Raw genomic sequence first — 15,157 nt, 5'->3', positions numbered from 1 at the left:
GTTCATTTGCAGGTGTCTGAATTCATCGTGACAAGGAGAGCTTCTGTGCACAGGTTCCTGCTGTTCTAGAAGGCAAAAGGCCTCTGATAGTAAGGCAGGAATGAATAGCGATAAGCACAAGATAAGCAATAATTTGCAGCCTTGACAATGCAGCTGCTCTCCTGAGCTGAGAAGCTGAGGGTGTCCCCACTCTGCTTTGCAGAAGTCCTCTGGGAGTGTCTCATCTACTGCCACTGAAACTCGTCTCTGAGCGGTCGGTGCAGGACAAGCTCTGGACATCCCTTAAGTTCTGCTCAGATGGTCCCTGTGGGTTTGGGGCTTAGAGAGCTGGAAACGTGAAGGTTTGTGCAGACCTTGCAGCAGACAGTTACCCAGAGGTGAATTCACTCCCAGGAGGTGGGAACCAGGATTTAGTGCCCAGAGGTTGTGAGATTACAGCTTTTTTCGCTATTCTGATTCTACTAAAATTGAATTGCAGCTCAGTTCTCCAGCCCTAGGATTCATGAAACCTTCCTTGAAGCTTGTTCAATGAGAGGCCTGGGTCTCTGTATGTCATTTCCCAGCTACATTTCAATTTTCTGTCCAAATGATTTTTCATCTCTTAGTTAGAAGGTCTCGAAAACAGGAGGGGCCTGCAACTGAGAAAAATAAACCTTCTCAAAATCAAATTACTGTAGTGGCTACGTTCTTCGTAACTGGCATCCATTCCTGTTGTTTTGTATTTTAAGGCGTATTGTATTAACATTTTTTATCAAATATGTTCTTGAGACAGTTAAGGAGTTTAGCTGGAATGGAAGGGAAATAATTCATATGTTTAGCCAGTTGCAAGTGATTCCTCTAGCTTATAGACAGCAGTGAGGGAGTTAAAAGTGACTGCAATTTGATCTTCATACGTACAACGAATCCTGCTTGCCAAGTATGTGACTAGCAGATAGTACAAAGGATTGGATAATGGACTCTATTCTGATATGGTTTATCCTTCATATAAATCCAATTTGCAAGTAATTTAAAGCAAGACTGATTATCCAGGTATCTCTACTGTTGTCTGCTTGTAGCTAGTGTGATACTTGTGGTATTTCCGCATTTGGAAATAAAGATATTATGAGGGTTCAAAACGTGCTGGAGAGCCTGATAAGGGGACACGAGATTTAACTGGGCTGAGGGTTTTAAGCCACGAGACAATTTGATTCTGCCACTGGTGGGTGTTATAGTGGAATGACCATCACTTGCTTTGGAGTTACTGTAAAATAACTTCTTACCTCCTCTTTTGAGCAGAAACTGCACAGATTGTGTGGGCGACAGCCACAGGGAATAGCTTTTAATAGTTCATGAGAGAGTAAGTGGTGTCTCCAGGGCTTTTCTCCCATACCTTGCTAGCATGCTATTTCTCAGTAATGGCTTGTGACCCTCTGCATGGTCATGGACAGGTTCAGGGGACATTGTGAAACTGTCCCCATTTCAATCACAGTTTCTCAGACAAGTGAACCCTTTCCAGAACAGGCAAGGCAGCAGTAGCTATAACTCTGGGTTGCAAAAGGAAACTGAGATGCCAAAAGCAGTTAAAGACAATAAGCATTTTGGCTAATAGGAGAACCTGTAGATGAGAATTCGGGTTGCTTCTCACTCCCTTATATAGAGGAGCTGAGCTCCTGCTGTTTTATTTGAGAAATGACGGAAGTAAATCTTAGTTGACTATCGTGAACAAACGGGAGTAGCAGTTGCATTTTCACATGCTTATTTACATATTAATAACACGTTTTTACAAGTCTGTAGTCAGCAAAACCACATTCACATGGTGTTGCTTCTCCCCAAATTATTTTGGTCACTCTTGCATGCTGCAGAAGAGTTTGAGAGAGAACAGTTGTGTGAACCTAGGGAGGAATTAGCAAATAGCCAAATCTCTTTGCCCAGATTCCCCTATGGGACTATGAAGAGGAGAAGCAATATTGTTATTCCAGACCGTAATCTGGATTAGCAGATATGGAGATGATGTTTTTTCCTCCCCCAGAGGCCTTTGCAGAAAGCCCACTTAAGCAGGCTTTGTAAAATAACCAGGTGAGTTTTGTCCTTAACATGCAAAAAACAAACGCCTCAAAGAAGTAGAATATGTAAATTTAATAGCAATAAGAAAGAGTCCAAGACTTGTTTTGTCCAAATGATATAGTGGTGACTATGCTGTTTACTGTATACTCTCTTGGAGGAAATAACTTTTTAAAGCAATGCCAAAAGCAGACTTGTTCCGTAACTGACCCTCCTGGGCCCGTTTTGCTCTCATGTTGCACAGGTCTCTGTGATGACAAAATGGCCAAGGTAGCAAAGAGCTGGGACTGGTATTTTAATCACAAAGAGTCTGTAGTGGAATTGGAATTATATTCATTCAAAAGCCGTCTTCTGGTAGCCAAAGGGCATGGATTTGATGTACAAAACAGAATCAAATTTTAAGTATCTCTTGAAACCAAGGTCTGCTATACCACACAGTAGAGCATTGTACATGAAAGAGCCCAGTAGAAATATTTGCACAGATGTTTCCCCATATTGTGATATATGTGGTTTGTAGAAGCTGTTATGACAAAATTACTTGGGTATTTGGAGCTTTTATTTTTTTAAGAGCAGCAAAATAATTCTTAATATTTCCAATAATGTGAAGAATTTTTGTTAAACTACATGATGGTAAAATGTTTATAGTATTTATTGCTGAGCAGCATGATAACAAAGTTCACCTAGTAGTTTTAAAGAATTGGTGCCTATTAGATAAGTTGAATAGTTCAAGAAATATTTGAAATAATGTATACTGTAAAAAGCCCAGTACAAAAGGCATCAAAGAACAGCCTGAAAAGTGGATGCACCTTTCATTCAGATGCATTCGCTCCTGCTATGTATGAATGCATTCTTCATTCAGACAAGTCTCATACTCTATTGTATAATTCCAAATAACTGTGACTTAATTCTACAGGTATGTAGGAGAATTTGTGAATGTAGGCAGTGTTTCACCTCTTCGGACTTTCAGGGTATTGAGAGCTTTAAAAACTATTTCAGTAATCCCAGGTAAGAAGCCCTGATCCTTACGTATTGGCTCTCAGCTACAAGTGATTCTTTCTCTGTCTCTCTTTGTCCCCTTGACTGTTGTTTTTTGCTGGTGTTTTGTCATTGTCTGTGTGTGACTTTCCCTTGTTACAGATACATAACTGAATTTGTGGACCTGGGCAATGTCTCAGCCTTACGAACGTTCAGAGTACTTCGGGCGCTGAAAACAATCTCAGTCATTTCAGGTGAAAATCAGGTTAAACACTCCGGCTGCATTTAAAGCCTACATGCCATTTCCAGTAGTAAACACAGTAAATCCAAATGACTTAACCATAGATACTGATCGGGAAATGGAGGAATGTAGGGAATGTGACCTGTCAATAGAATACATTTTTCATATGTTTTCCAATACTGTTTCTGTTGGCCAAAGGAGTTAGAGTGCTTCCAGAATTACTGACCTCAGTAAAACAAGTTCCACTGTATAAACTCCTGTATAGAGTGGATCGTGAATCACATGCATAAAGTACTCATGCATGAACCATATGAAAATGGCAATGAAATTCTATTAAAATCTGTGGATATAGATTTTAAAAATGGAAGGCTAAATGGCCTCAAAATGTTTAAGAGTTTCAGAGCACATCGATAGAGGAACCTAAATCTGTGCTATGAGCTGAGACCTGCTCAAGGCTGAAAGCATAGATAGCCTAGTTTATCTGGTGTTTACCCATTTGCATGAGATAGAAAGACTGTTTAATTTCTGACCCTGAAGAGATCAGGAAAAGTTCCATCATTGATTTTAGTAGATTCAGCATTTCACAACTCATTTTACATATTTTAAAGGATCCCCCCTGCCAAAAAAAATCAGTGTTTTTGCTACAGGCCTGTTAGTGAATGAAGCTTTTTTCTCATAGATTTTGATCTAATTTATTTCTGTTTTGTAAAATAATAAATAATATTTCCTACTTAGTAATTTATGCAGAGATGAGTCCATTTAGGACTAACTGTATGGCAATACATTCTTGCCAAGTGTTGTCTATGGACAGGTCTCATTCAGCCTCAGTGTTTAACATCTCCAACCTGCATGGCAAGGTAGAGAAGATAGCAAAAACCGTGCATGGTAGATCCTATTGGTGATAATCCTGAACAGATGTTGGCAATTACATGTCAAAAATACTCTTAACATTGAGAAAACTACTCAGAATCTCACACACAGCTGTGTAAGGTTAGAAAGGTTTTTCCGTCCATCAAATTATGAACATCTGCCCTATAACATAAATCTAAACAAATGCCACAGCATAAACTTTTAGGGATGTGTATTAGAACTAATCACCAACACTTATACAGATTTTAAGTTGGAAATGGGAATTCTGGAGATGAGATGTTAAGAAAAATGAAGAAAACATCTTTGTAGATATAGGGCTTTAATCTCTTATTCCAACAGTAAATAACAGAAAACAGTGAAATAACTCAACGAGCAAGGTGCTTTTTAGTGCAAGTGTATGTCAAAACATACCTCTTAAGGGATACTTTAAGATGATCAGTCATTAGGTCTGATATTTCTGGAAATCAGTTCTTATTCTTAAGTTTTCTTTAATTTTGAAAAGGAAATAATCAATTAGCAGGAGAGATCTTGTTAAATTTTCTGTAACTGGATTTCCACTGTGAAACTGTTTTTGCTTGGGAAAACCTTAGATGAGCAGCAAGCTGAGCATGGATTTACAAATCATATGGGATAGTCACGGCTAAACAGAAAGAAAAAAAGAATTTCTTGGCTTCCTTTGCTAGTGATTTGAAGACTGACTTGGAGGGACAGCTGTCTCCAGGGGACACCTTTCACTTCCCATCTTGTCTCAATCTTGAGACTCTTTAAAGAAAAGTCTGTCAATTTTGCTGAGTTATATATAGTCATTTTATGATGTTTTCTATCATAGTTGGAGCTGAAGCATATTTTACATCAGTAAACTGTAGCTGAAAAAAAGGGAGCACAGAGATCCAGAAGAATTTTATTTAAAGTAGATCCAAACCTTTTAGTGATGCTAAACACCTAATTGTTCCATTTGTTGGTTAAAAAAAAAAGGAAAAGGAAAGTATTATTTATTAGTGTGATACATAGTAATTCACATTCTCTTTCTTTCTCTGTGATTGAATATTGGATTAGTTTTCTGATAGCTGCATTTTTAGGTAATAGTAACTAAAATATTTGCTGACATAACTGCAGGAAGATATGCTAATAGAAAATATGGTTCTTAGATGTCTTTGTCAAGATTACCTGTGTCTTGAGTATGCTTGAATTACAGATGTGGAGAGATACAGATTGCTAAGGATAGTATAGCTGCATGTAAAACAGAGCTATGTTTCTTTTTTTTCTTTTTTGTGTTAGCAGATAATTTCAGAGGGGTTGGTTCATTTTTCAGTTAGGCATATATTTTAAAAGAAATATTGGGCATGATGCTGTGTCTATTTGGAACTCAGTCTAAGTTTTAATGATAATGTAGATTTATGCTGGGATAAAATATTATTCCACAATAGACTTAGAAGTGTAAAGATAATGAACACTAATATCTTCCATGAGATTTTTGTGTTGAACGGCTGGAGTGAGGGGAAGAGGGTTGTTTATTATTTCCTCTGTTATATCTTAGAGGAAGAACACTGAAACGTATTTTCTATTTGGCAAATATCTAAGCTTTTCCTCTATAAAATTGATCACGCTTTTCTATCAGGTAGTTATGTTTGCACAAACATACTTGGACTAAGCGTGCTCAGTGAAATTGCTTACCGAAAGTAATGGGCCAAGTCCTCAGTGGTGTAAGGCTGCAGTCCAGCAAAGCACTTAGAGGCCGGTTTTCAAAGGCATTCTGCTTCACTTGAAATCAATGAGTTTCACTATTGACTCCAGAGGGAGTCAGTAAAGCTTACAATTAATGCTTTTAAAAATCTCACCTACTCTTAATGCCTAGCTTTAAGTGCACAAGTAGGTCTAGGGACATTTAGGGGACATAGAATCACAGGACTCAAAACGATCACCCAAAGTCTTAAGAGTCCTTACCCCTGGCCCAAGGCAGCATTGAGTATAACTTAAACCTGACCTGATATTTGTTGCCTAACTTCTCCTAAAAATCCTTCGAAGTCGTCTTCCTGAGAAGTCTGTTCCAGTGCTTCCTTATTTTCACCAGTAGAAGGCTTGCCTGGGGAGGAAGGATTCTGAGCCAGATTCAAAACCCCAAAGTTTAGTACCTACCTGAAAGCCACGTGTTTCCTGGTCAGAGATGTGGCTGCTGGCATGCTGGCATCTCCTGTTCCACAGGGCCATGGATCACTTGCCTGTGGGTCCTGTCTCTGAGTCCAGCCCCTCCTGTCCAGCCTTGCTTTCCCTTGATGCAACATCGGCTCATTATTTTTTACCCTACAGTCACAGTGCAGGATGGCAGGACAGCACATTACCCCTGGCGGCAGCCTTTAACGTCCCTGAGGACCATCATGGATCCCCTCAATTTTCTCTTGTCTGCAGTAAACAGCCCCAGATCCTTCTGTTCTTCCCAACTGCTCATGATATCAGGGATAACACGCTGTGTACAGTAGCTGGGTATTTGTCTTACACTACGGGATCTTCCTCGAGAGTCATTAAAAGAAAAGTGGTTTTCATTTATTCATGTGTCCCTTACATTCAGGTGCTTAGAAGTAGGTAACATTTTCTGTACGTAAGCATAAAACCCTTAACTGTCGGTGATTTTATTTATTAATTAGCATCTTGCATATTGCTATGGCAACTGGATTCAGGCTCTTTTAATCTGGATGGGAACTACAGTATTCTCTGTCAGCTATAGGACAGCCCCATAAAATCACTCATTCGTCTCTCACTAATGGCTTATCCAAAGCCTAGTGGAGTTGATAGGAACTTTTCCTGTGATCATAGAGGGTCTCGAATCATAGTTTATCTGCATGGAAATCACCAATTTTATGTAATAACTAGTAACTCAAGTAATTTAAAGCCCTGAGATAACCCCTCCCCGCTCCCCCCCCAAAAAAGCCTGCAAAATGCAGACCACGATGATCATCAGGATTTTGTAAAGTGCCCTTATCCAGACAAGCTCTGCTGCTCTTTCTAGAACAGGCATGCACATCACAAACATCTCACAGAAAATGACAGGATACAGGCAAAAGGTGACCTCATAGAAAATTGGGCCAAGGCACTTTGGGGCCTGATCCAGCTCCCGTTTAAGTCAGTGTGAGTCTAAAGGCTATAAATAGCACTGTGAATGTTATCCAGTACTTTACTGATAGCCAGAACAGAGCTCAGAGCCCAAGAATTAAGGCTGTGTGGAGGAGATTGACCCCTGTCCACTGCTTGAATCTCATTGAAGTCCCCCTGCAGAGAGGTGAATTTCATCCTTACGGTGGGCAAATCACTTCCTCAAGAAGTAGCTAGCCCAGAGGTGAGAAGTACCTGACATGTTGGTATCTTCCTTGGAGACTAGCATGGTAATCACATTTTCATGGAAAGATCTACAGAAATGCTGACAATCATTCAAGTTTTCCAACACAATATTAAACTTTTAGCTGCCACATGTGGGAGACAAAATATTTTCATCAAGAGTGAATACTCTTCTCTGTTCATGTGACTCCCACAGACATTTATAAGAGACATGCACATCTTCAGGAGAAGGACTAGGTTAAGTGTGGACAATCATGGTGCAAGTCACACTCTCTGTTTTTGTTTTTACTTTCTCTCCTTGCTCTTTTCCAGACTGTGCATGACAGTGTCTGATGTTCTGTAGGTGATTGCCAACATCTGGTATGGATGCCATGGTGAATTATGCTAATATTTTCTTACATCTCATAGGAGGAATGGATGGTGTTGTGGGATCTTGCCATTTCTCATTGTTTGGTGTTGCTTGCATTTTCTATGGTTTCTGGTTTGCATTTGAAAACTGATTATTTGATTAACCTCTGATGTTCAAAGCTGTTAACTTCTACCAGTATTAACAGGAATGTTTGGGCCAAATCCTTCTTGCTTTCTGCAGCTGTCAGGCTAATTATACAGCCTTCCACTGATTTTAGATGATCTGGTATTGCTCATGTCAGGCAAGCAGGATTTGGCCCAGAAGAGTGGAAAGAATTCAGTGATTTAGGAAAAGACTATTGATTACTCCATAAGGAGTAATCTACAGATCCATTGTCATTAACGGATGTTGACTTCACTCAGCTTTGGATCAGCTCCTCAGTTTTTGCTGCATGCTGCCTGGTTTGATGTTTGACTTGCAAGAATTAAGTAAATATTTTTAACGCCCCATAAATAATACTGTCTATTAAGCTATATTGCAGTGCTCTCATTGGCATTATTTCAAAGGAGGATTATTTATCTAGAAGATTTAACAGTGCTCTAAATTTGAATACATCTAGCATTGCTTTTACAAAACATAGAGATTGGCTCAGAGAAATGCAGAGCACCTGTAAGAGATTCTGAGTGTCCTTATTTCCCCTTAGCTCTTTCAATTATCAGGTCCAGAAAGTTTAAATGAATGGTGATTTAAGCACATTACTTAGCAATGAATTGTGCTAAGCAACTTCATGGATATCACTTAACTTTCTGGGTGAATTTTCTTTTTAAAGTGTGAGGAAAAAAAATACAGTTAGTCTGTAGGTATACCACTCCCCAAATGATATTCCTGGAAAGTTGCAACAAAGCTCCGGAAGACAGAATAAGAGTTATTTTAAAGTGATCTTTAATTACAGCAGTTGTATTACTGAGGCATTCTCTTCCTAAACCATTCAGAGCTGTGTGTGTGTGTGTGTGTGTATATATATATACACACACATACATATGTATATGTACATATATATATATATGTCAAGTAAAGCGGAAAGTCCTTTCATTAAAATAAATATATTTGATACCTGCAAGGGATGAACTTGTAAAACTAATAGTATAGCATTACTATTCTATTTAAAATCCCAGTTAAGTAAACTGAGGGAAGAAAAAGTTTCTTGAAATGACCTTGAAATTAACAGTATTTGGACCTGAATTTGCAAACAGGTAGTCCATGCCTGTTACTAGGATTTTGCAGGTCTTGCTTCCTAATATTATCCCTATTCACATTAGGACTCTCATTATCCTTGCTCATGTGAGTAAGAGTTTGAAAGATTAATTTTTTAAATGTATCCTAAGGAGGAAAGGAAACTCATGAATCTACAATGTGATATGACTTTTGATATGTACAGAGTATCTGGCAAACTGTGGTCCGTCCTAGTGTACTTAAGCAATACAAATACAGGGTCTAAGCTTATATTTATTTTACAAAAAAGGGATGTTCTGCAGGTGTTTCACAGAAGTTACTGAAGTGAAAGAATCTGTGGTTTGGCTGCTTTCCCTTAAAAGACTCGATTTGCAGTCAGACTTCCCAAGTTTCACCAGCTCCAGTGAAGAAATGTGTATGTTCAAAGGACAGCCGAAGATGAGTTTCATACAAAACATTTCAGAATATTAAAGGAGAAAAAAATCCCATTGAATCTGTAAATGATATGCCTTTCTTTCCTGCCCCATTATTTATTACTTTAAGATCAGGCAGTCCTAAAGGTCTTCTTACTGGATTAAAGAGAGACCCAAGGAAGTCCTTCAGAACTGGGCTACAACTAAGACTAGTTTTACTTCAGGTATTAATCCATCCAAGACCAGATCATCAAAAGAGCCGTGCTCCCTTTTAGGCATCAAAATAAGTAGCCAGCTTTTCAGATGAGCTCAACAAGTTCAAAGCAGGCCTTTATCTAGGTATGTGAACAGGAACTGGCCTCATTTGTAAAATCTGTTTCTGGAGAGGAGTGCTGATGTCATAAAAATCCAGCTCTTGCCTCACGTTTGTGCTACAGTATTTTTTGCTATGTTTTTGTGTAGAACAGGAACTTGTCCATCCTTTTCATCTTTACCAGGCCTCAAACTAGCTTTAAAGAGACAGAGAGTTCAGTGGGGAAAGAGGACTATCCCCACTGGGTGGTTTGGTACCACCTGGCTGAATGGCCACTCTATAGCCATTAATATCATCCACAGGTTAACCTGAAGGCAATGCCCCATGTGGGAGTATTTTAGGCTGCTGGACTCAGGGACTGCTGGACCTATTGGCCATTCTAGAGGCCATCCTCCTTTAAGAAACTGTGATTTCCCTTGCCTTTATCAGCAGATTTTTAAGCAAGGGCAAAAACACATTTTACCATCCTTTAGCTCCTCAGATACAATTTTATATTATTTTAAATTATACAGCACTAGGTCAGCCTTTGTGGATGCCAAACTCTTGGGGTGAAATTCCAGGGAACTAAGATCTAATGTATACGATCACATTCAGTGAGAAAATCAGCGTGTTTCTGAGTATTGCCCAGGAGAGTCCCTCCTGTTTTCTCTTTGGATTTTCTTTTTTTTTCCATTTAACTCAATTTCTCTTATTGCTACCATACTGGTGACACTGATTATCAGAAGCACTGATTACTACTCATTGGGTATTAATTAAATACAAATAGTAAAGAAACAGCAAAATTGCTACCAGAGTGCAATTGATATTAAACTCCTACTGCAGCATGCAAGTTGAGAAGAGGTTTTTTTGGAAAAGAGCAGTTCTTGTCATATTCACATAGTGTTCAGTCAGCTCAAATAGCGCTGATCTCCAGGAATGTTTCGAAAGCAAGCAATATCTTTTGAGAAAACAGAATAATTTATATCTATATATTTATAGGATAATAAATTGAAGTTAGTGTTATGGGGCAAAATACTAGTGGAATTACACAGAAGGGGCTAATTTATGTGACCTAAGCCTTCTTTTTTTGAAATAAGATGATTTATCTGCATTGGCAGCATATTATAATCTGATTAACCTTGCCCAGGTATTGTTGGATCCTCAGGTTATTTTGCTCAAAGAGTTTCCACTGGGTTTATTTGACTTGCCCAGATTATTTGGCTTATTTCTAAGTGCAAATTCCTGTTGCCCTAAGCAAATGAATAGAAGGCAGTGGTTTTAGTCACACAAGGACAGTGAGCAGGATTTGGTGCTAAAGTATATAAAATAATTGGACAATAAATAACACTTCCATTCCTTTTCATCTATTTATGTGAGGGATAAAGCCATCAGAATCACCTGAGCAATTTAAAACTAATTCACCTTCCCAAAAGCCAATGGAATTTAGGTTTTATAGGCATATTTACTGCAGCTCCATGAAAATATAACAGATGTTTTTGTGTTTTCTTTAGTCATGATTAATTTTGTTTCTCACTGTCACTCCATCTGATTCTTTCCCTCCATTTTTAAAGAAGTTTTTATTTAAGAGCAATAGTAAGACTCTTTGTCCAAAGAAAATTAGGCCAAACTAAATGTTCATAGGAGCCACTTGTCTCTTGTTTCTGTTGTCGAATTACAAACATATTAGAAACCTTTCTGATTTTACCTTCCATGCAGATTTTCCTCATGAGAAGTAGCTAACTGAAAACTTGTTTCAGCCTCTAAGTCTATAAACTCTTGGCTTTTATTTCCCTAGGACTGAAGACCATTGTAGGTGCACTTATCCAGTCTGTTAAGAAACTTGCTGATGTGATGATCCTGACCGTTTTCTGCTTGAGTGTCTTTGCCCTCATAGGCCTCCAGCTCTTTATGGGCAATTTGCGACACAAGTGTGTCAGGGACTACACCCAATTTAACTCTACCAATGGCACATTGTATTTGGATGGTAGGACGTGGAACAACTCAGATGACTTTCTTAGTGATCCAGGTAAACTCTTCTATTTACTCTGTTAAGTTTCTTGGGTTTTTTGTTTGGTTGGGTTTTTTACTACCATATTGCTCAAAATCTATATGCAAATCAGTGCTGCAAATACAGTGGTATATGACTACTCCCTCAGCACTGCTTTTTTCACAATGTTGGTGTGGTTTCAAAAAAATCTAAGTAGCATTTTCTAATTTGTGTGGTGCCTTCATAATTCATGCTGAAAGCATATCTAAGACTTTCCTACAAATAGAATGAGGTCCTTATCACATCATTGACAATTCTCAGTTTTAGGGTGTCTCATGACACTTTTCTTAAAGTTCTCTTTCCTGAAATCAGGTGATCACATGAAAATTTCAATTCTGTGTGTAGGTCTGGTTTGCATGCTGTTTCATTAAGTCAATATATAGCTCTTACATTTTCTGGCAAAACTTTTAAATTTGAGCTTAAAGTCTTAAAAATTGAGTCAGAGCAATTCGGTATTTATTAATTTGAAAAATCCCAAGAGTATTTTTTTCATGCTATTAGGACCTTAATTCATTATCTGGATTGGGCCATCCTGCAGTATTTGGTGCTCTGATGTTTATTATCAAAAGGCTTATTTTCTAGGCCAAAGCAATTTTTAATACTCTGAAGTCTGCTATACTTTGAATTACAATGAAATAAGTCCTCTAAACTCATTTATTAACATTTAAACAAAAATACTTTCATGTAAATAAACTTCAGAACATAAACAAGTAGCCCAGCTATTGTCTGGGGCCTGCTCCAAAACCCTCTGAGTCACCAGGAGATCCTCACCAACTGCAATGGACATTGGCTCAAATCCTAAACAATTTAATGATGCTCTTGAGAGAAAGAAGCAGCCAGACTGATGTACTTTGCCAGGAACTTGTGATCAGTGATGACTTTTGGTTTTTATTTATTTTGAGAAGAAAAATGATCCACATAGTCAAATCATTAACCAGAAAATTGTTTTGAAGGAAGTCACACAGAGTCATGGGGTACATCTGCTCTGACAGTATGGATCCCTGAGTCCTCATGCTGGTATCTCTGACAGTCTGCACTATAAAACCCCTGAGCCTGGCTCTTGGCAGCTATTTGACTTGAGCCAGGGCTCTGCTGAACTCCTGGCACAAGGTTGCCTCCAACCCCTGCTTGCTTCTCTGCTTTGTACACCTCTTCAGCTGGTCTACAGGGTTCAGGGATTGGGCAAAGGGCAGTCCTACAATTCCCCACTCTTGATTGCTGGCCTTTCTGCTCAGTCCTGCTCTCTGCAGTCCAAGGTAGCCTTGGAAGGAGTGACATTAGACAGGTTTCACTTGTAATAAGAAGCTTGATATTAATGTCTTCTAATGCAGAATTTGTGGTGTGGTTAATACAGGATTAAGGAAGGGCAGTTCGTGAAGCTCTGGCTGAATGAGGGCCGTCTTCAGGGCCAACTCTGACCATCAGGTTATGTGTCTCCCCAGTGCCTCTGTATCAGAGATTCTTGCCAGCTGAAAGGGGAAAGAGTTAAGCGCTCCATGCCAGAGCTAACAAACCACGCTGGACCATGCTGGCCTGTGATGCGCCAGCTGACGTGTTTTCCCACCCATGTTCCCCATGCTTCCAGTTTCAAGATGAGTGTCCATGGAGCTAGTAAAGATATCTCTGCACCTGTGGTGGATTAAAGCACTTTGTGGATCCTCCACCCACAGATAACCGACAGCTGTTTGAGGTTCTTCTCTCCCTCTCTCACAGAGTCATTAAAAGATACAGTTGTGATGGCTGGAAGTGTAAAGCCCTGAGGTAAAGTGAAAGGGATAGAAGTGGAGCTGTGAAGATAGTTGGCTCTCTGGGAATAGAAGTAGTGAAATGCACCACTGGGTAGTCTCTATAAGAATATAGTTAGTGTCAAGGCCAGCTGCAGCATTGCTTTAATTGGGAGGAACTGTACAGCTGCTCCAGGATCACATGAACAAGTTTATTTGTGCTGGGCAAGGTGGGCTTGACTTGGGGATGGGGAGACACTCCTGTAAGCCTGTCTGGTAAATCCAGTAATGATTAATATGATCATGGAAACATGCTTGTTTTCACTCAAGGAGATTTATCTATTACAAGGATAATCAATTTGGTGAGATAATGGATTAAACTGAATTAGAGTTTGACCATGCGGTATTAATAGCAAGTAATAATAATATCAATGACTGTTTTCATGATTTCATAATATCTGAAAATAAAGACATGGTGTATTATGGCAAATAGAAGTCAATTACAGGGGGTGGACAAGAATGATTTAAATCATTCAAGCGTTGAGTCAGTGCAGAAGGTCACTGAAGAACAAGAAGAAAAGTAGATCTATAGGAAAAATGTACTGACATCTGAATAAGAATAATGAAGTGGTCCTAGAAAAGCTGGAGAAGGTGGCTTAGCAATTAGGCTAGGAAGAACGGTATTTTCATGTAGGATTTTCATTTAATGTTGACTGTTGCACTAACGCAATTCAGAAATGGAGGAACTGGTTCATTTTGTAACTAGATGGGATAGTGCTTTATACTTCATTTTGCATAAGTATTATGGTGAAATGAAGTGACTGTTTAACACAGAAGTACTGACCACAATTTAATAACAGTCCAAATTTCAAGTGCTGGAGGGAATTAAGTAATGCATACAGTTAAATTAAAGCATAGACAGAAATTGTTAATGCTGTTTATCGGGACACCAAAATAGAGAATAAAAAGGGATTATATGCCATTTCTGCTCTTCTTGAAGAGCAAAAGTTTGCTCTGGATTCTTTGAGAGATATTTTACTGTTTCAAAAGACAAGCGGAGAGCCTCTGAAATCTATCAGCCTCCTCTTGTGCTTTTGAACCTTTTTGCATGAATGAAAAAACAAAACTGGTGGAAACCCTTAAAAGGGTAATATAGTAAGGAGCTGTCTGTTATTGCAGAGGAAATAGCTGAGAGACTTAGTCATGATGTGCAAAGAAAGATAAGAACTCAGTATTCAGTTTTTCCGAGCCCCTTCTAGCTTTAAATAACTGTGTGCCACAGGCACAGGAGATGTTTTGCTTCTGTAGAAGCCTTGGGATGTGCTCCAGCTCTGGTTTTCTATTCCAAGGTGACATGGTATCTGGACTAAATTGTAAACTATCTCCTTAGTTTCTATCCTATCTAACCTATCTCCTTAGTTTCTCTCAGCTACCCAGGCAAGGAATCTTTGCTTTGATTTTATAGAACAAGAAAAAGATCAATTTATAAACTTTTTTGGGGTCATCAGGCTGACCCAAAATCATGTGGTAACACCTGATTTTTGGTTGACCTTTGAGGAAACATCCACTATACCCTGGGGTACAGGAACTCCTCCTGTTAGCTGCCCACTCAGGATTCCCATGTGCTCTCCTGATCTATCACT

At 38.9% G+C, this 15,157-nt stretch overlaps 1 protein-coding gene across 1 annotated transcript in view; it reads left to right on the top strand.

The window, feature by feature from the left end:
• LOC106490283 (sodium channel protein type 5 subunit alpha) overlaps positions 1-15,157 on the top strand; it is a 173,903-nt gene that overhangs the window by 13,560 nt on the left and 145,186 nt on the right. The window contains exons 5-6 of the mRNA XM_067291977.1: positions 3,178-3,269; positions 11,539-11,769. Of these exons, the coding sequence (XP_067148078.1) occupies positions 3,178-3,269; positions 11,539-11,769 (323 nt within the window). The remainder of the gene's footprint in view (positions 1-3,177; positions 3,270-11,538; positions 11,770-15,157) is intronic.

Source organism: Apteryx mantelli, chromosome 2, assembly GCF_036417845.1.
Source record: "Apteryx mantelli isolate bAptMan1 chromosome 2, bAptMan1.hap1, whole genome shotgun sequence".
Taxonomy (NCBI): Eukaryota; Metazoa; Chordata; class Aves; order Apterygiformes; family Apterygidae; genus Apteryx; species Apteryx mantelli.
The sequence above is the reverse complement of the archived record's forward strand: the minus strand, read 5'-3'. Positions and strand labels throughout refer to the sequence as shown.